At 41.5% G+C, this 22,351-nt stretch overlaps 1 protein-coding gene and 1 pseudogene across 10 annotated transcripts in view; one reads left to right on the top strand and one right to left on the bottom strand.

Annotated features, from left to right (window-relative positions):
- SPIDR (scaffold protein involved in DNA repair) overlaps window positions 1-22,351 on the bottom strand; it is a 481,415-nt gene that overhangs the window by 225,664 nt on the left and 233,400 nt on the right. For 8 of the 10 annotated variants that reach the window (XM_031669957.1, XM_031669958.1, XM_031669955.1 and 5 more), the window contains one exon: window positions 2,676-2,783. The exons of the other annotated variants lie outside the window; for them this stretch is intronic. In XM_031669957.1, the coding sequence (XP_031525817.1) occupies window positions 2,676-2,783 (108 nt within the window). The remainder of the gene's footprint in view (window positions 1-2,675; window positions 2,784-22,351) is intronic. 10 annotated transcript variants of the gene reach the window in all.
- On the top strand, window positions 1,487-2,615 carry LOC103886776 (annotated as a pseudogene).

The raw sequence follows: 22,351 nt of genomic DNA, 5'->3' as shown, positions 1-22,351 counted from the left end.
GACCTACAAGAGGAAGCCAACTTTCCATTTCAATGTATAACAGGAAGTATTCAAACAGATTTCACCTAAACTTGAGAACTGTTGTTAATGTAACTGCTGTTACATCAGAATGAGTGCAAATCTACTGAAAGACATCAAGTTGTTTTTTTTTTTAAAGTATAATATTTTATTTTAAAATATAGACGTATAGATTGTTAATTAGCTAAACCAGTATACTGATTTTGAACAGAGGTATTTTAGTGGCTGGAAGGCAAGAAAAACACAAACTTTAAATTTAACTCAATTACTGTCCATTTTTCTATTGCATATATTATTGCAGAGTTGTAAGACTTGGGCAAAACCTGTTTGTTAAGAATCTGTTTTGTTTTGAATATATGGTTTGAGCAGTAATGTACAGAAATAACACTGGAAGTGTAAATATTTTGAGAAAAGACATTCTGCAGCAGATGCTAAAATAGAGTTTAACTCTCTCAATGATTGGCTTAAATTTGTTTGAACAGAACAAGCTATGTTAATAGATTACAGAGATTTTATACTTCAGAAGTGGTCTTTCAGAATATTAACAGATCTTAAAACGGCCTGTAGATTAACTAGAGGGTTATTTCATCAGGTTCCTTGCTTTTACACTCAGAAAGCTGCTTTCATAGTTAAAATATCAACTACAAGAAGTCGTTTTTCCATAATTCTTACAGAGTTTCAAGACTTAAGTTCAGTAAAAAGCCAAATAGCTTAGTTATTACAGTCATTAATAAATTTATTTAACATTCGTGCAGCATCGGAATGCAAGACATCTGGTTCTAATTTCAATTTTGGCTTAGAATAAAAGTGCCTCCCCCACAATACTTTGATTATAAACTATCCTTTTCCTCCTCTCTTTTTTTCTTCTTTGGAAGCTGTTGTCCTTCATTCTTGCTGGAAGCCACCTGACCACTGCCAGGAAGAAGAATGCAAAACATTCCCAGGAGCGGCCGTGACGTCAGCGCCACATTCCACCTCTCCGTGGTCAGGGCTGTCGGGAAGCTCCAGCCTCCAGCAAAACCACTGGGAGAGATAGTAGCTGAGGCCTGCACTAAATCATATTATACTAAAACCTCCTTCATGTTATGCTTTAAAAATGCACAATGTCTTCCCCCCAAAACAGAGAGAGAGAGAGGGAACAGAGCTGGCTTTATAAGCCGTATTTACTGTTTATCTTCATATTTACTTTTTATCTCCAAAAACACTTTGGGTTTGGGGGAGGAGAAAAACAAGTAAAAAGTGATTAACAATAATCCTCAGCAGACCAATCACCATAGGCAGCAGTGTGTGGACAGGGTGAGATGAACAACAGAAGAGTTTGGGTTTCAGCTAGCACATCCCCCTCTATTAAACCATCCTCAACAACCCAGTCACTAAGCTCCCTCTCAGGAGAAAGACAAAAGTCCCATTCAAGGATGCTTTAGAAAAGCTAAGAAAGTAGTGAACGCAGGGAGGTGCATGGGAGAAGATGGCAGTGGAGCAATAGGAGGAGCTGAGGGAGTTCGTGGTGGTGACAGGCACTGAGGAGGACCAGGCCTGCTTCTTCCTCGAGTCGGCTAACCTGGGACTTGCAGATTGCGCTAGCGAGCTTTTATGAGGACAGAGGGGACGAAGACATCATAACCATTTCAAAGGCAACCCCCAGTTCAGTGTCCAGAGGCACAGCCCCCAGTAATAACAGAGTGACAGCCTTCAGAGACCTCATTCATGACCAAGATGAGGATGAGGAAGAGGAGAGGAAGGCCAGAGGTTTTATACTGGGGCCTCAGAGAGAGGTAGACAGCAGACTGTCGGCCCTCCCAGAAAGAAAAGTCCCAATGAGCTGGTGGATGATCTCTTTAAAGGTGCCAAAGAGCATGGAGCTGTAGCTGTGGAGGGAGTTTCCAAGAGACCAGTACACCAAGACCATTTGCAGGAGGTGGCTATGGCCTTGGGGCAGCACCAAAGGAAGAGTCTGCTTATGTGGCAGGATAAAAGAGACAGCATTCCCACCAAGATGTTCATGTAGTACTGAAACTCTACAAGAGTGGATTCAGCCTGGATAATGGAGAACTCAGAAGCTACCAAGACCCATCCGATGCCCAGTTTCTGGAGTCTATCCACAGAGGAGAGGTGCCAGCAGAGCTGTGGAGGCTAGCTCACAGTGGACAGGCGGACTTGGATATGGAGGACCATCGGGATGAGGACTTTATGAAGTCCAAAGGAGCCTTCACTGGTGAGGGTCAGAAACCGAGCAGCACTGCCCCCCAGGTGTTGAGTACCATCTCTCCAGTCCAACTGGCAGAAAATGAAGCCAAAGCCAGCTCTTCCATCTTAATCGTCAAATCAGAGACTACCACAAACATCCAAATTTGGCTTGCAGATGGTGAGAGGCTGATACAGAAATTTAACTACAGCCACAGATTAGCAACATCCAACTCTTTATTGTGGATGCCTGGCCAGCCATGGCTGCCACCAGCTTTATCCTCACGACTACTTTCCCAAACAAAGAGCTGGTTGACGAGAGCTGGACCCTGAAGGAAGCCAACCTGCTCAATGCTGCCATCATGCAGCGGTGAACCTAACTGCCCAGCCAGCTGCCTGGCCTCTCTCCTCTGTTTCCCACGACCAGTGGCCATGCCCCATGGGGATCGTCCCTCCTGCCCCCTTATGCACACCAGTAGTCCAGTGTGACGTCTTCTCCATAGCTCTGGGTTCTTAAGTCTTGGTTGAACATTTGTTTTCTTCTTAGTTGCATTTCCTGGGTTTTTGTGACGATCAATAGACTTTAAGGAAAAAAAAAACCAAAACCAAAAACGAGTAGTGGATGTATTTTCACTAAAAATAAATATTATATAGACATAGAAACTGAAGACTGTAATTATTGCAAAAAATTCCAAACATACACATAATTCTTACACAATTTTTCATTTGTAACTTCCTAGACTCTATCAACAATTCAACAAGTATATCTGTTAACTATATGTGCAACTACATTATACACAACATTTTTTTTTTTTTGCATATACTATACTGAATATTTCCCCATTCTATTTAATATGATCTTTCACACTTTATGAAACTCTAAAACTAAAATGATTTTTGGGAGGGAGAGAAGAGTTCTATTGCAAAAAAATGCTTATGCACATAATTTTTTTATGCTAAACAATTTCCTTGGAATAAACTCGCAGGCATGGACATTTAGATTAAGTATGCAATTTCTTTTGACACTTGCTACATATTGCTATGCTGATTTCCAAAAGAACTGTACTCAGTAAGACAATTACACATTTCAGCGTACCCACTGTAACTTTGTCAGCATTTGTGTGTGCACACATAATTACACATAGAGTTGACATAGACATTTTGCCAAGATACTTTACATTTCTTTGATTAATAATGAGACTGAAGATTCCTTTATCAGTTGGGTTTTGGGCAACTTCTGAGGTGAGAATTTTTAGAAAAAAACTCCCACATTGCAAGTAATGATTATAGCTGAAATCAAAATGCAGATTTTACCTTCATCCAAACAAAAGAAATTGTTGTATTTGAGTTTCTTAATAATATATGCTGTTTTTAGAAGCATCAACATTTGACATGACACAATTGTAGTTTCTGGATAGGCAGTGTGTGTGGTGTATAGATGTGTGTTAAGTGTGTGTTGTGTGTGTGTGTGGTATGTGCATAAGTGGTACGTGATGTGTGGTGTGTGTGTCACATATGTGTGAGTGCACCATATTATATGCATGCACACATCCACATGCCACTACAGTATTTGTGTTGTAACAAAAGAGAACAAGAAGTCAAGAGATGTATGTTGTAGACCTAGTTCTGCCCCAGAAAAGTTAATTACCTTTTCTGAATTTCTTTCCTCATCTGTAAGAATCTAGTTTTACGAATACCATACAGTTATCTAAAGAGGAAGTAAGAAAATAAATGTGAAAGTAGGCTGAAAAGTTATTTGACTTGCTTTTTTGTCTGTTAGATTTTGTAATGTGTTACTAGAGAAAGATATCCAAGGTATAAAACTGGGAGTTCATCATAGTTGCCAAAATGCCAGTCTATAAGTGGCACTCTCCTGGGCCCTAAAACCAAGTACCTTAAAACTTCTACCTTCTGCATAGTATAACAGCCCCCTGGAATAGAAACCAGAATACCTAGATGCCAGGAACGTCTTGATAAAATACAGATGTAGAAATACAGACTTAGGGGGATCTACCATGTCTCCTGCTTACCCACCTTGTAACTACACTCTCAGGAGGCCACAGACAGGAATTTCGGCCTGCATTGCAGATGCTGCCTCAAGGGCTTCTGGATTTCTACAAGAACAGGAATGGCTGAGGCAGCAGAGCTAAGTGTCCAGAGGCAAGAGGGTCTGGCTAACATAACAAGCTGAAGGGCCAAAGTGTGTGTAAGCTAGCCAGGTATTTGGGAGTGGACAATTAATGAGAGGGTTTGTAGGGCCAGAATAGTGAGAAAGCCTCAGACACTCTGATCTGATCTGTAGGCAGGTGACAGAGGCCTGGAGGGACATCCTCAACAGTCGCTGGTTTGATCGACATCCTCAATAGCCACTCTTCTCGCGTCTGACAGCCTCTCACTGCAGGAGTGGTTGGTCCTTTAAGGAAGAACACTTCCATAATATGGTAATCATGTAACAAGTCTTTCTTCTACCCATTCCCAAAGGATGTGCAGCTGCTTTTGAGGAGAAAAAGAAATAACTGGACTTCTCAGCACTTATTGGACACTGTCCCCGAGGACTCAACACCTCTGTGTCCTGATGGTGGGGTGGAAGCTGCATGGGAGTCAGACACAAATGGAGGCTGTGGTATTATTAACTGACCAGAATCTGGGTTTACAGATAGGATCTACACTCACACACAGGGAGAATTTCCACAGTTGTGTCTTGACCTATGCAGTGAGCATTGTTAGAATTCAACGGGCTCAAGAAAAGCTTCTGAACTTCTCTTCCCTGCCACAATAGCAACCGAAAGCAATATGGCATCTTTTAGAGGAATCGCAAAAATTAATGCCACTGTCAGAGACTTGAAAGGTTCAGGGTGGTGATTCCTACCACATCTCTTTTTTTGTGTGCAGGCCTGTGCAGAAGACACACAGGTCTTTTGAGAATAACAGTTGATTATAACAAACTCTATCAAGGAGAAACTCCAGTTGATCAAACCTGGTAGATCAAATCAATGCATTCCCTTATCTGGTGTGCAGCTACTGATATGACAAAAGTGGTGTGTGTTTGCGTGTGCATGTTTTCCTATCCCAATAGCAGGAAAACAGAAAGCTACTTGCTTTCACCATCTTGCCTGAGCACTATGTCAATTCTGGTTCTGTGCCATAACTCAGTCTATAGGAACCTCAATCATTTTACCAGCCCACAAGACATCATAGCATCACGCTGATAGGATTTGTTAGTGAGAAGTAACAATACCTGAGGATAGCCTGGTAAGGCAAGTATATGCAGGAGGGCAGAGAACACATACTCCAAAAATCCAGCTGGCTCCCAGGGTAGCCTTTTGAGTACTACCTTGATTTATTTACTGAGTAACCCATAAAGCTTCCAGTATTGAGTGGGACAAGAAAAAGTCCTCCATATGGGTTAGGATGGAAGAAGGCAAGCAACTTTGCCCTTGCCCCTGTGGCCAATGAACTGGAATACTCGAAGTCAAAACAGAATAGTGGAAAGTCCCAAGGTTTTGGGGTCACGCAACACTCCATATTGCAAATAACTATTTTCCTTTTGATACACACAGATTGACTTAATACTGGCTCCTAGTGGAGAATGAACAGGGGACATTTCACATTAGTTCACTGTGCAACGGTGGCTATGGAACCCACATGAACTGGGTGTTGAGGCTACAGAGAAGGACATGTCAAGGATACTGTGTCCTCAGGTAAAAGTCATATAGATAGCATATTTAGGTGTGAACAGCATCTGAACCTAAGTTCCGTCAACAGGAAGCTTATATTACTGATGTGCCTACTCTTGTATCCTGCCATCTTTCCCTCAGCCCCCACCAGGGCTCATGGGAAAGTCTGCATGACTAGCTGTCCGAGGAGCTGGTATCCAGATGGAGCAACACAATATGAGCAGCTGAAGTCGGCTGTTACAGCTTTGCAGCTTCCTTCACAGAAGGCCCTGACAGAGGAGCAGAGCTTCCCATAGCATGTCTTGGGTCCAGTCTGCCCAGAAGAGATGGCATGATCACACTGATTCATAGGCAGCAGCAACTACTAAGCTAAACCATTGGGAACACGCTTTAGGGGCACATACTATGGACCATCTGACCCAAGCTAAAGACAGCTTGCAGGCCAAGCCTCTACTCACAAAGAATCAGAACTTACATTGACCAGCACAGACGAAGGAGCAAGAAGACTGAGGAGCTGGCAGCAGGTGGCTGGGAAGAGGCATATGGGTGGATTTCCTGAACCAGGAGTAAGACAGAATACGGTGTCCATCTGAATGCTTACTGCAGAGGAGGCTCTCAGAAACCAGGCGGACATGAAAAATCACCCTATGAATGCTTGTCTCACTCTCTCCACAGTAGCCCAGAGGTTGCTCAGTGGGCTCATCAGCAAAGTGACCACAGTGGTAAAAGTACAACATGGGCAGCCTCCCTGCATAGAGCTCAGCTATTTCCCAACACAGTGGAGTGTCAACTTGCCAGGAACAACAATCGGTCTGGAGGGACCGCCTGATACATAACATCCGGTTAATTACACTCAATCACGACAGGATACCATTTTATCCTCACTAGAATATATACCTACTCGGGGTTGGTTTTGTCTTCACTGTCTGCCAGTAACACTGCATATGTCCTTCAACCCACTAGGTGATACATTTGGATATTTTAGGGCATGCAGACCATGAAATGGGTAGTAACCACTTGTAGAAATGAGAAGTCTAATAATTATGCATACTTCTTCCTTTCTCGGTGTGGCAAGTATATGTTTACGCATGTTAACTCATTTTCTTCCTCCATTTCCCCAGTTTTAGATAGGGTGTATTGGTGATACTAGCCTTGCAATTCATTCCATAGGTTACAGGATCCCAGAATTCTAAGACAGAACACTGCCTAAATTAGAGAAAGAAAGAAAGATCACCCTGAGAACCTGCACTGGTGGAGCTGACTGCAGAAACAAAGGAGATTTTGGGACTGCCCTCTAGGTAGAGCAAGATCCTCATTATTTCTACAGGGGAGAGCTGTATGATGGTGTAAATAAATTGTTGCTGCTGTTGTTTGAAAATGTAAGGGGGTTGATACAGAACAGCCAAACATGCAGCTGCAATAGCAGCATGTGTGCTGAACTGTCTAGTAGCTTCCCTCCTCCCTGTGTTACTTCCAGGTGGGTGGGCAGCAGCCAAACATGTTCTGCTTAGAAAGCCTCATCTGCATTCTCATCTGTAACTGAGCTCTCAACTCTTGTAGCATTACTGTAAGAAACAAAGGAGGTACTACATTTGCAGAAATGGTTTGAGAAAGTACAGAAACATCCACAGAAGGCATAATTTTCCATTTTGTAGTTTAAGATTGAGAAAATGATGAGTCAGAAGATACATTCAATGTGCCAGGAAGGCAATATTCAAAAATAATAGAATTACACAGACTGAAATTATGCATAAGATATAGGCTAAGTATACATATGGTTGAGAAGTGATGGCAAAAAATTCACAAAAGGTAAAGGTTCGGAGAGAGTCAACACTAACATCCGTAGTAGGGAAGCCTGGGTGGCACTGCTAGTTTTGTCACTAGATGACCACAGATCAGTGCATTTGAAATGCTGCCATATCATTTGATGGTCTCTATTTCTGAACGTCATGGTGCTCAATTGTCCACAAGTAGTTCAAATGTTTTAATGAAGCCAAAGTGGTTCTAGAGCTATTCCGAGGATTCAAGTCTGCTTGACAGGAGAGACAGAGAGAAAACCTAGGGTGGAGCTATATTTCAGAGGCAACCCCAAAGCTCTAAGTAACTTTCTGAGCCAACACTAGTGCAAACAAACATCCATCATTTGGATGATACCAGTCTATATTCTAAAAGTCTGACAGTCATAGATTTTGCATGAACTTCTGTCCTTAGTTACATACCAATGTAGTACAGCCAAGAATCATGCATCAAGTAATGTGTTATGTACTCTTCATATTTTCTCTGCTTAGTATTACCAAAGCAATTTTCCATCAGTCAACAGGCATGTATTGAACTCCTCCAGGGCAGATAGCAATAAATGCTCACTGATCCACATAAATGGTTTTTACGGTTTCTTTCGCTAAACAGTTAGAATTTCTGATACTGAAAGGTAACTGAAGGAAAATAGAGGTGTTCGCTTCTAGATGGTAATGAAAAACCCAGTGGTAGCAATTACAAGTATTTTCTTAAATGAGCAAAATAGGTACATATCGCGACACTGTTTATTCAGTACGTCATCAAAAAGCTAAATGAAGAAACACTGAATTTGGGATCCAAATGAACCAGCTAGGTAAAGACACGGCAATTACTCAATATAGATATAAAACATATTCTTAACATTATGCCTTTCTTTTATGGCAAAGACAATGGAGTATATCATATACTATGGACTGGTTGAACACAAATGCAAACATGTTAGGTCTAAGTTGGTATGGCAAACATACAAGTCTTGACCTGATAGATGTGACATTCTCTCCCTTAGGCAGCAAAGGAAAAGCCCAGAAAATAGCACAGAGTATCTAGCATATACCAGCAGTAACAGTCAAAAAAACTTGGTCCTATTTTTATAGTCAGAATATAGACAGTCTTCCTAGAGACTATCTGGATATGTTACAAACACTGAAAGTATTCATTGTAACCCATAACTTAACCATTGTTTTGTATTACTGCTTTATTTTAAAACAAAAAAGCTATTTTTCAATAACGTTCCGGGTTGCTTTTAAAAATGGTGATTTGTATATTACAGTGTGTTAGATCATAGAAGAGCATATTTAACCTGGGTTGCTTTGATAAAGAAATTGCTGACCCAGTTATTCAAGATGGAACGTTTGCCAATGAGTGCCTTTGTTGCTCATTACCAGAATGATGCAAAGGAACTTTTAGATCAACTGGCCAACAATGTGCTTCCCTTTGGCCTATCACTGCCAAAACAAGGGAGAGACAGAGAGGGAAAGGCATCATCCGTCCTCTAGTCTTATAAGAAAACACACATTGGTCTTTTTCTTTGTTTCAACATTGAAAGCTATAGTTAATTCTTGACATTCTGTTTGTATTGATGTCATAGTCAATTCAGAAAAGAAAGCAGTGCTTACCTTGCTTATTTGCTCCTCTTTGGGTACCTCTAAATCACTCTGCTGTGCAAAAGCATGCCTTCTTTCAGCAACGAAGCACTGCCACAATTCCCTTTATTAAACTAACATAATGAACAGGCTCTCCACATGAAGACTCTGCCTTAGGTAGTTTCCTTGCTAGCCTGTCTTTAGAGCGATGCCTGACAACAGCTGTCTAAAGACCAGATGGACTGTAGACAGATACTCCAACCCCTATAAAACACTGTATTTACATGCAATGTCAATTTAAACTAAACCCTTTACTCTTGTAGAACTAATACTTCCATCAAGTCTTACCAAAAAAATCAAGCAACATTAAAAGCTACGGTTATGCTAAATGAAAAGTTGTAAAAAGTTTACTCTTTATAAGTGCGCACAGACATTCTCCCCAACAGACCAGGCTCAGTAAATTCAAATGACTGAAGTCATACAAGGTATCTTATTTGACCACAGTGAAATGAAATTTGATATCAATAGCACTATGAAATTTGGAAAATTCACAAAGATGTGGAACTTAAATGGCACACTCCTAAATAACCAATGGGCCAATGAAGAAATCACAGGGACATTAGAAAATACTTTGAGATTAACAAAAAGGAAAATACAACAAAGCACAACTTATGACATCAAGCTAAAGCAGTGCTTAGAAGAGTATTTATAGTTGTGAATGCCTATATTAAAAAAGACAGACCTCAAATCAACCAAAACTTTCATCTTAAGAAACCAGAAAAATAAGAAAACAAAACCTAAAGCACACAGAGGAAGAAAATGACAAAGATTAGGCAGAAATACATGAAATAGAGAATAGAAAACAATAAAGGAAACCAATGAAACCAAAAGATGGTTGCTTGAAAACACCAACAAAATTAACAAACTATTAGCTAGGCTGACCAAGAAAAAATGAGAGAAGGCTCAAATTGTGAAAATCAGAATGGAAAGAGGGGAAGCACTACCAAGCTTACAGAAAGCAAAGGGATTCTATAGCACACTAAAAGGAAATAAACTAAGCAACCGTATGCCAACAAATCAGAAAATGGAAATAAAATGGACAAACTTCTAGAAAGGCACAAACTCCCAAAACTGACAGGTAGAAATTAAAAATCTGAATAAATCTATTATGAATAAAGAAATTCAGTCAGTAACTTAAAACTTCTGACAAACAAACAAACAAACAAAATTAGGCCCAGACAGCTTCAGTGGTGAATTCTACCAAATGTTTAAAGATAAATTAATAACAATCTTTTACAAACTCAAAAAAAAAAAAAAAAAAAAAGAGTAGGGAACTCCTTCTATGAGGTCAGTATTACTCTCATAATAAAATAAAGGACATCACAAGAAAATTACAGACCTGTATCTCTTAACGAATATATATGCAAAAACTCTGACAAAATGTAAGTAAACCAAATCCAGCAACACATAAAAGGGATTATATACCACAACTAAATGAGATTTATACCAGGAATGCTAGGTTGCTTTACCACTTGAAACTCAATCAACGTAATGGAATCATCTCACTAAGGAACAAAAGTCACAGAATCATCTAAATAGACACAGAAAAAGCATTTGACAAAATTTAATACGTTTTCATTTACAAAAATACTGTCACTGAAATAAGAGTTGGTTAAATAAGAGTTGGTTACAACTCAAAAGATTCACTGGGGTGGCCCTGTCTTATCAATGGAGAACATTACAACAGTCACCTGTAGCCCCATACCACTTCCCCTTCCCTGGGGTAAAAACATAAATAAATCATGCAAATGAACACCCTACTAAAAGATGCATAAATTTGTCATAGATGGATTGAAAAATAAGAAGTATCTCACTTCACTCCTAAGAACTAGCAGGGCAAGCTGAGTGACAGTGAAAGAAATCCTTAGAAATGGAAAGTCTCCCTTGCTTTGAAGAGGGGAGGAGGAAGGTCTCAATGTCACATCCTAATAGCTATAGTAAAAGCCATACAAAGTGACATGCCACTTACTAGAAACACCTGTACTTCACAGTTTGTGAAAGACTTTCAGATATATAATCTCATTTGATCCTCACAAAAGCCTTGTGAAATCTAGTATCCTAAGCCCTTTCGTTTCAAATGATCAAATCAGAGACTAAATTGTGATTTATAAATCCCATAAATTCAATCAATATGAAGTTCGACAGTATAAACAGCTCCAAAGAGCAGTGAGATCTGCCCTCAAAGTGTTGATATGTATAAAGCCCTTAAAAGGCAAGGGAGCGCTCATCAAAAGTTACTATTTTCATTGCTATGATTCCTTCTATTGGGTTCCTGACTTTGGTGAAGAAAACTACAACTGCAACTTCCCTTCACTCATTCCACACTTTATTAAGTGACTTCTTTGGGTCAGGTCACGTGTCAAGCACTCGGTCTATCTTCCCTTGTGGAGAATACTCCTACAACCCCAGCTATGGAAATCTGAAAACCCGTTCAATCAAATTACTCTGGAAATAGACAATCACAGAAATAGTTTGCTAACTTGATAAAGACGCATCGACATTTTTTTTTTTTTTTTTAACATGAAGCTGTACTTGATAATTTTCCAGGTTTCAAGTTGGGTATCAAAATTTGAGAGCCTTCTCTAGTAAAACTTGAACTCCACCCCATCCTCTCTCATACTCGCTTCTAAGAACGCACAGGAGTCACTTGACTGAAGTAGCTAGAATCCAGTGACACATACCACAGAGGTGACCAAGGTTTTCAGATCACAACCATAATGAACCTCAAAGTCTATACAGCTGGGACTGCTGATTTTACTCTGGGCCACAGATCCCTGTGACAATCAAATATAAAGGGATCCTCTTCCTAGAAAAAAGAGCATACACTAACCTTCACAGAATCCCTATCCCAGAGTTAAGACAATGACACTGTTCATCAATTCCTTTGTCTTATCTTTGGAGTTCAGCTTCTTAGTCACCTCCCTCAGAGATAATCTGTGCAACTACCTATCCTAAATGGGCCATCCATTCCTCTACACTAACTACTTTTGGGATGACACTCACCTCAAAGGGGCAGCAGAGGGAAATGATTTGGTGCTACAGGGAGTATCTCTTCAGGGCTTATTAGAACCAAGAAAGGCATTTAGCCTGCCCTGTTTGGGGTGTGGACAGACTGCATATCTTACCTCTTGGGCTGCCATTTTCTACTAACTCTTGTTGACTGGCAGGAAATAAAAAAGTTGATATAAGCTGGATGACATAGCCTGTAAAGATTTTTAACAGACAAAAACAAACGAGGCTTACTTTAAAATAAGTAATTATCCCAAGATACAAGAATAAAATAAAGTTTTAAAAAGACAAACCCAAGCGTAAAATAAAAGACACACACACACACACACACACACACACACACACACACAAGTGGCTATGACTCCCTGAATGGGAAAGAGCAGGGTCTCTATAGCTGGGTCAGCAAGAATAGGGAAGCCCAGACCTGTCCCCTGACTCTGTGCACCACCCACTGTGGAGGGGCGGAGGGGCCTTTCCTTGGGGAGGGGGCAGCCAGCAAGTGGGAATTTTACAGGTCAGGATTGAGTAAGGAAAGGAGCAGAAAGGCTTCTTAAAAACACAGCTGCCGAGATCACGCCACTGCACTCCAGCCTGGGCGACAGTGTGAGACTCCGTCTCAAACAAAACAAAACAAAACAAAACACAGCTGCCCATGAGGACTCAGCTGGGGAGGGGTATCAAATCCACAATACGAAGGTCAGAGGAATCAGGAGCTGCGCCCTCCTCCCTCATATCTTGCCAACTTCTCTTTATTTTTCAGGAAGCATCTCTCAAGTCTATGCCTGGGCTCAGTGCGTAGATAGGAGCCCTATAGAAACCTCTCTCCAAACACTTTTCACCTGTAGTTGCCTTGCTCGTCATTTCTCCCCTTCACTAGGTGGTAGAATGAGGAAAAGATCTGTGCCCCGGCACCTACAGCCTCAGAGAACATTTGCTCCATCCGTGTCTGCTGGCCCTGCACATGAGAATGCAAGCAAAGGCACCAGCTAGAGATGGTCTCATCTAGAAGACGAAGTCATGAGACTTTTTTTTTTTTTGAGACAGGGTCTTGCTCTATAGCCCAGGCTGGAATGCAGTGGCACATCTCAGCTCACTGAAACCTCCAGCTCCCGGGTTCAAGTGATCCTCCCACCTCAGCCTCCTGAGTAGCTGGGACTATAGGCACACGCCACCATGCTCGGCTCAGCCTCCCAAAGTGCTGGGATTAGGCCAGAAATGGAAAGATGTATACGAGTTTGAGGAGTCCCAAAGGGTACAAAAAATTAAAATGAATAAGCGTTTGAGAGATTTCAAAGCAGAGGTAAACACTGAGGGTGGAACTGCTCATGACAATATCAGCAACAGAAGGGAAGTAGGCACTTCAGGTACAAATACCTGCTGACCACGCTTAACATGTGCCGTACATAACCTGTAAACTGAGTCCTCACATGAAAACTGACAGATGCTAAGACATGAAGAACCATGCCAAAATATTTATTATTTACTCTGAGTAGAACAATATATGAAAAACACTGGCTTTGGTCTACATTAAAAGTGATATTATCATCTATTTGCAATTGAAGGCAGATCACTATCTTACCTAAAATGTAGCTGAATATTTTAAGAAAAAAGAGCAGGCCGGGCGCGGTGGCTCAAGCCTGTAATCCCAGCACTCTGGGAGGCCGAGGCGGGCGGATCACGAGGTCAGGAGATCGAGACCATCCTGGCTAACGCGGTGAAACCCCGTCGCTACTAAAAAAATACAAAAAACTAGCCGGGCGAGGTGGCGGGCGCCTGTAGTCCCAGCTATTCGGGAGGCTGAGGCAGGAGAATGGCGTAAACCCGGGAGGTGGAGCTTGCAGTGAGCTGAGATCCGGCCACTGCACTCCAGCCCGGGCGACAGAGTGAGACTCCATCTCAAAAAAAAAAAAAAAAAGAAAAGAAAAAAAGAAAAAAGAGCAGAGACTAAGAACTCTACTACCTCCAGAGAGTTCCTCTTCAACAACTTCAAGTAGTCCTTTCTAGTCTTTTTTAAAACTCAATTATGTAGAGTCAACTTTGTCAATAACATAATCAGCCTGGTCACTCACATGGGCTGATCTCCCACAATTGTTTTCCTACCTCCAAGTTTTTTTTGTTTCTTTGTATTCATTCTGTCCATAGTCATTAAATACACATTGAAAACAAACACTGAGGAGGCCAGAAATACAGTGGTAAGCAAAACAGGTGCGCCCTGATGGAGCCTCCCAGGTTCAGGCGATTCTCCTGCCTCAGACTCCAGAGTAGCTGGGATTACAGGCATGTGCCACCATGCCTTACTAATTTTTCTATCTTTTTATAGTAGAGATGGAGTTTCTCCATGTTGGCCAGGCTGGTCTCGAACTCCTGGCCTCAAATGATCTGCCCACCTTGGCCTCCCAAAGTGCTGGGATTACAGGCATGAGCCAATGCGTCTGGCCAACCATTAGTCTTGGAACCTAGAGCTGCATTACAATTCTTAGTTTTTCACTTACCGTTATACATACAAATGTCCAATTATATCCCTCTTTTCCCAGATCTTTCTCATATAATACGAAACCTAAATGAAATGTAACGACCAGAATAGACCATTACACCTTATAGCAGTCATAACATTGTGATAGTGACCAAGAAGTCAGTCAGAAGACAGCAGCACCTCACATATACTCAACAGTAATATCACAAAGATAGCATTAGAGTGGTGATTTCTGTGCTGTCTTTCAAGAAAGAGCCTTCACCTTTTCTGCCATTACCACCATCACTATTCAACAGTATCATGATGGCAGCTGGCTTTGCCAATTATGTTGAATTAACTTTTCAATATCCCTTTTTGCTTTCATAACAAAGAGTGGTTGCTTTTATCAATAAGGTCCAGCAAGGTTAGTAAAATTACTATTAAAGCCTCTGAAGTTTGCACAATGACAAATCAAATCCATTCCCAATGAAGGGTTTAATCATTATAAAGGAATGAAGAAACCTCTCATAGAGCCTCAGGAATAGATGCTGAGACCCTTCTTGCTGACTTGGCTCATCTGGAGAGGAAGGAGAAGATGCTGTGCCTTTTCCAGACTCTCAGCTGTGCCTCATATAAACTCTGAAATCCAAGTCAGGCCACATGGGAGCACACAGACTGCGCTGATCCCTGAGAACAGCGAGAACACTTGATCCCAGATTGTACACTTTCAGTTTATATGAACGAAGCTGTTCACCATGCTGACATTTGACGTCATCCATCAACTACCCACTAACACTATCTATTAGTGCAGAATGCTTGGAATTTCCTCGTTTTTGAAGAGCTGGAAAGTTTCAAGTACAGGCCTTACATTTTAACAAAATAGTACATGCTATTACTTTTAGGGATTTAGGACCTTTCCTCCTGGATTACTCAATTAGGACATACTCATCTAATCAAATACTTAACCCACACACTAAGAGACAAACATGTTTGTTTCTAAGATATAGCTTTTAAACAATTCCATGAACACTGTAGGGTAACATTTTAAATCAGGTTAACTGCTTTCCTCCCAATCTTTTACTTTAGACACTAAATCCATCTTGTCTTTTCCTTATATTCACCTCTAAATCTTCAGTGCCCAGCACAGTATTCAACTGTGGCCAGGCTGGTCTCAAACTCAGGCAGGCTCTCATGAGTAGTGGATGGATACATTTTCCTTCATTAGGTAGATTTTAAACAGGAAAATACTGGTAAAATAGGGGAAGAAGTTCTCCAAGATATTATATTACTTTTTCTTTCACCCTGAGCCTCAAATAAGATGAATTCACCTTTTTTGGCTGGTGGTCCAATCTTTTTACTGTGATTCATTTAAAGCTCAACACTGAAGAAACTATTGTAGTTCTCACAACACTATTGGACTCGAACTGTTAGTGTTCCTAGCTGCTGTTCAGTTCTTGAGCACAAGCTATTCTGCTTTGTAAAACTGGTAAGCCTTACTTCCCCAAACTTACAGTTCTATTAGTCTACAAGAACTTTCCACTAGAATGTGTAGCAAATTCCTTTCTGACAAGTTGCCCTGGGCCCCTCCCTTCCTGGTCTGAAAAGAGCAGGCTGGCTTCAGGCCACTCCCCAGCCCCTGCTCATGGCTGCTTTACCACTTGAAGGAGAACCTCAGCCACAGGATCAGGCACAGCTCTCCCTGCATTTCCCCCGACTGCCCCACTTTACTTGGGGAGTGGAATTCAGCTGTGGGCTATGCTGCTATGTTTATAACCTTGAGACAGAAGTTGCACCCGCTATGGGAGTCAGAGCAGGGGAAACCTTCTCTTATAATATACTTCCCAGCAAAGTAAGACAGAATGTGATCCACATCCCTTTTCTTTCTTTCTTTTTATTTAGACAGAGAGTCTCACTCTGTTGCCCAGGTTGCAGTGCACTGGTGCAATCTCGGCTCACTCCATCCTCCGCCTCCCAGGTTCAAGTGATTCTCCTGCTTCAGCCTCCTGACTAGCTGGGATTACAGGTGCCCACCACCACCCGAGCTAATTTTCTGTATTTTTAGTAAAGACAGGGTTTTACCATGTTGGCCAGGCTGATCTCGAATTCCTGGCCCCAAGTGATCTGCCTGCCTCAGTCTCTCAGTGTTGGAATTACAGGCGTGAGTCACCGCACCCCGCCCCACATCCCTTTCTTTAAATTTTTTTTTCACTGACTTTATACCACTTTTGGATGAGATGAGTATCTTCCTAACCAAAACAAAGAACAAATGGAAAAAAACGACTCAAAAGCAAATCATGTATTATTACCACAAGCTAAGAATGGCCTGGATGAGTAAGCACCTTTGCTAATTAAACATGGCTTCCAATTAATTCCTCAGAAATCAAAGTTATGTTCTGTGGTGAACATTTCCCTACATTCAACAGGTTTAGAGCTATAATCGTAGGTAAAGCATTCAGTTACACATTTTATAGCCAGTTTAAGAAGGTCCACCTGAGGTCTCACTGCAATTACACTTTACGAACACTTTACTGGGATCTCCTTTTTGATCAACAGATGAGTATCTGTGAACACTGAGAAATGCTGCTACTTGATAGAGGAGAACCTTGAAGACTTAAACCACAGTGACCATGTGTTCATATGAACCCAAACTGTCCTTGCTAGGATGAATGTGGCTCTGCAGCACGGGCTCCCCAGTGCTTTGTTCCAGCACATGCTGCTCTTAGGCTCCTCACTTTCTGCAACCTCAGCTGACTTTTAAAGCAGTTAGTTCATCTACACTCAACCAAGAAGTGAAACATAACCGAGGTCTGTCCTTCCTGCTTCTTCCATCTCTGTGAAGGTGCCACCATCTCCCAGTCAAGGCAGCCTAAAACTTCCAAGATGAAACTGTCACGCACAACCCCAATCCTCACCCTTGGCACTCTCAGAAGCCTGTCCCTTCTTGTGGCTGGTCAATGCTCCCCACCACGCTGTCACCACCCCACTAGTTGCTCCTCCTCTCACTGCCTTTTGCCTCCTCAGAGGCAAACCTCCTCAGAGGTGTGTTTGTCGCCAAGGCTGGAAGCCTAGCCTACCCTCAATTCATTCTTCACATTATTTTTGTTGGTTTTCTAAAACACAGACCTGATGCACGTCCTCTGGTACTCCTTGTGCTTTCCATACTGCATCTTTTCCTCACATGAAGTGTCAGCCCTTCATGCCCTGGGTGCTTCTAGCACTCTAGCTTCAACCTTCAACTCTAGCTTCAACCATACCACTTCCCCTTCACATGTTCCACTTGGGTGAGTTATCCCACCCCTTGCTGCCCCTAATCCTGCAGCCAGCCCCTACAATTCCTCCTTCCCAGCTAAGCACAGCTGTCTTTCCTGGGGGCGCCTCCCCTAGGGCTCTGCCTCCCCATGCTCCCCTCTGAGCCCTGACAGGCTCCCCCTGCACCCTGCGTGGCAACTATCTACTTACAGGACTGTCATTTCCACCAAGACCCTGAAATGGCTGCATCCTCAGCACTCTACACTAAAGATATTTACTGCATGAAACAAAAGATGAAAGTATGCCAGCAGTATAACTTTAAACTCACTGCCACTTTAATACTTACTGAGGGACAATCTGCAAGAAGCCATCATTTATTGAGCAGCAGCTTAAAAGTTTGGCTCTTTTATTCCCTCCTCTAGATAGCTTAAGGAATATTCCAGGACTAAATTTCTAAAATTACTTCTACTACATAAAATATTACAAATTACTATGAACAATAAAATAGCTAAAATTAATTGAGCATTGGCCAGGCGCCTGTAATCCCAGCACTTTGGGAGGCTGAAGCAGGCAGATCGCTTGAGGCCAGGAGTTCGAGACTAGCCTGGGCAACATGGTGAAACTCCGTCTCTACTAAAAATACAAAAATTAGCTTGGCACGGTCACCAAGCACCTGTAATCCCAACTACTCGGGGGGCTGAGGAAGGAGAATTGCTTGGACCCTGGAGGCAGAGGTTGCAGTGAGCTGAGATAGCACCACTGCACTCCAGCCTGGGCAACAGAGCAAGACTCTGTCTCCAAAAAAAAAAAAAAAAGAAAAAATTATTGAGCATCTTCTATATACAGACTCTGGTACCAGACACTATGCTTCATTAAGTTTTTCGTAGCCCCTAAAGTGTTTTTAATCTCCATTTTACTCATTAGGAAACTATGTTCGGAGATGCTTAAAACTTTCCCATGATAAGAGGGCCAATAAATACTACAGAATCTACAATGTCACTGAGCTGTTATTCTGGCAGCTTGTACCAACAGATATTAACAGAAATCATCCTAATTAAACAGGATATTATATTTGTCCTCCTGTATTATTTTATTTCTGTATTATAGCTTCCTCCTTATAAGGAAATTTTTCTGAGGTGTCACTACCAGATATTGCTGTGCTTTTCTTGTTAACAGATCTGTTTCCGGGCAGAGTCCTGAGCCTTGGTGTTGACCGAGTCTCCTACTTTAACACAGCTTGCTGCTTCTCTTGCATACAGATTTGTGCACTCTGTGAATCCTGGTATTTTTCTAAGCCAATTAAAATCAATTTTTAAACAAGATAGGATGCAAAATAAACAAGCAAATAAATGAGAACCGGTGACTTAGATACAACCTTGGTTCAGCAAAGAATCAGAAGGACCAGGTTGGGGCGGTCTAGGCAGGGGTGGAGGGAGTCTCAGAGGCGGTGAGGTGAGAAAGGGGCAAGGTGTGTCTCAGGAGGAACAGAAGGCTACCTGTGGGGAACTGTGTGACTCACAACGGCACGACTGTGTCTTGCAACTTAACTGAATCAATCTGGACTATCATTTATTGAACTGCTGCTGTTTATTGGCCGCATGTTGGGTGCTTTCACATGGCATTTTCATATCTCCTAATCGCCCTAATGAAGTAGCTGTAAACGCTGTGTCACAGCTGCGGAAAAGGGAATTTGTGGCTCATTGCCTGTCCAATCTCGATCACAAACTCAAGTGCTATCACTTAAGTGCTATGTCTTTTATTAAAATGAAATCAGTAACTTAAAAAATAGACTTTTCTTTTTCCAGTTATAACATTGTATCAAACCTCCCACAACTCTTCCACTGCTAAATTTGACTGGCTTTACAAAAAGGGGAGAGTGGCGGGGCGGAGGGGGGGAAATAGTGTATTGGTTTAGATAAAGAAATCTTAACCATTTACTTCTTATCTTTTGGGTCCATTTTATGTGTGTCTTCTTGGCTCTGGTACCAATACACTTATTATTTCCTCTCCTCTTCATAGTTAAAACTGAATGTAAAGTCAGCACCGCATTCTCTGAGTGATACAAAAGGCAAGAAACACGTAGCCTTTTATTATAATTCTTTCACAGAAAAGAGTTACATTCAAATCCTTAGGTACATACAAGGCTACCAATTACCTAAAGATTATCAAAGTGATATTTTACTTGCAGTTTTAATTGTAATAAAAATTATTCTTCAAATTAGTGCATGGCTTTAAAGATCACTGCATGATCTTCGGATTATTTTAATTACAAAATAATGGTCTGACACACAACTATTCCTCAATGTCTGTTTCTTTACATGAAAGGTAGGAAAGAAGTTAAAAATAAAGTAAGTTTGAGACCAGACATCTTTGCTATCTTTCATGACTACACTCTAATCCGAGCATGCTCTGGGCCCCTGCCGGGGCGAACAGTGAATTGAGGGCAGGGTTTGCTACCAGCCTGTTTTCCTAGCAGATCTGCTAATCCAGGAGAGAAGGGACCAGTGCAGGTATACGAACTCAGCTACATTCATCTTCTGAGCTGCATGTGAGGACAATATTGCTGTTTCAAGTGGTACAAATAAAAAGCTTCCTTTCCCAACACACACTCTTTTTTTTTGGAGACAGAGTCTCGCTCTGTCACCCAGGTTGGAGTGCAGTGGTGTGATCTCGGCTCACTGCAAGCTTTTCCTCCCAGGTTCACGCCATTCTCCTGCCTCAGCCTCCGGAGTAGGTGGGACGACAGGAGCCTTCCCATCACGCCCGACTAATTTTTTGTATTTTTAGTAGACACGGGGTTTCACAGTGTTAGCCAGGATGGTTTTCGATCTCCTGACCTCGTGATCTGCCCGCCTCGGCCTCCCAAAGTGCTGGTATTACAGGCGTGAGCCACCGCGCCCAGCCTCCCAACAGACTCTCTTATTTGTCCCCTGTCATCTTAGTAGGTGAAGAAAACCTATGAAACACTTCCAGAACATCAAGCTGCTTTACCAGAGGTCTAAAGGAGCTTAAAGCAACATAACAGAATTGGCTTTCCATAACTTTGTTTTTTTGAAACTACTGGGGAAAATGACAATAGATAAAACCCAAGCTGACCTAAAAGCCAAAGAATTAAATGTTAATTATGGCTTAGCCACAGATGTAACTACTTTCAGCAAATCAACTACAGTTAAAAACTCTGTAATCTTATCTGTAACATGAAAATAACAAATTCTACTGACATTCTACAAAAGAGGGCAGGTAATAAATTCTCTGTTGGACTGAATTCTCATTTCTTAAATCAATTCTTTAAAAAAGCTTAGGATTCTAGATGTTGGAATAAAATCAAACAGGTGTTTCATCTTGTTGACACAGAAAAATCTCTGAAGCCAACTTTGAAAAGGGAAGAAATTGAGAACTCCATTTTCATATTACTGACTTGTCTGAAGGAGAAAATATGCCAGACGGCAGCTTGATAAGTTCACAGATCTCCTAAAGGCAAAGAGCTGCCACCAGAAAGAGAACCAACACTCAGAAATACTCCTGAGAGTGCGATGTTGTGACTGGGGCTAGAATAATAGGCACTGGCATTCCCACATTCTTACCCTTTGCATTATTCTCACAAGATTGTATCTCTCAAAGAGCTAAAGATGGCATATTTATAGAGAAAAATTATTAAGTAAGCCCAAAATAAACAAGACATTCATTTTCAAAATACTACTTCTGAATTTTCAGAATACACATGGGTATTCTACACAGAATTAAAAGACCTATTTTATGAGAACTATACTCCATAATATGCTGAGGATTCATGGTCAAATATATAGAAAGACAGGACCTCCACTTAGCAATCATTCATCAGACAGGTTTGATATTTTTCCTTTTGGTCAGTTTTTTTCACTCAATAAGGAATGCTGAAGGGATTCTAGATAGCATGACCACACAGGTTGGAAAGAGAACTCACCCACGTGAGAACAACTGGAAGCCCAGCGATCATGCCTGCTCGTGTTCTCCTTGTCTGCTTGGCACTAATTTAGCAAGAGAGCACTACTGTTGAGTGAACACCACCCACCTCTCCTACTGTAAGCCCTCTGGCCTATAAGGTGTGGATGAGAATAAAAACTTTCCAACCATTTGTGTCTTAGCTGGGGTAGGAAGATCCACTGAACCATGTATTTTCATAGCTGCAAATACTAGCATACGAATTCCCATTCTCCTCCGGGTTTCTCACAAATCAGTTGGGATCTAATTTATAGATCCTGTGAGAAAATATGAAGACTATACGGCTACACTGGTCTTGCAAAGCCAAAATTTCCACTTAAGCCACAAATCATACTTGCCTCACT

The sequence above is a fragment of the Papio anubis genome, chromosome 8 (genome assembly GCF_008728515.1).
Source record: "Papio anubis isolate 15944 chromosome 8, Panubis1.0, whole genome shotgun sequence".
In the NCBI taxonomy this organism is placed as follows: Eukaryota; Metazoa; Chordata; class Mammalia; order Primates; family Cercopithecidae; genus Papio; species Papio anubis.
The sequence above is the reverse complement of the archived record's forward strand: the minus strand, read 5'-3'. Positions and strand labels throughout refer to the sequence as shown.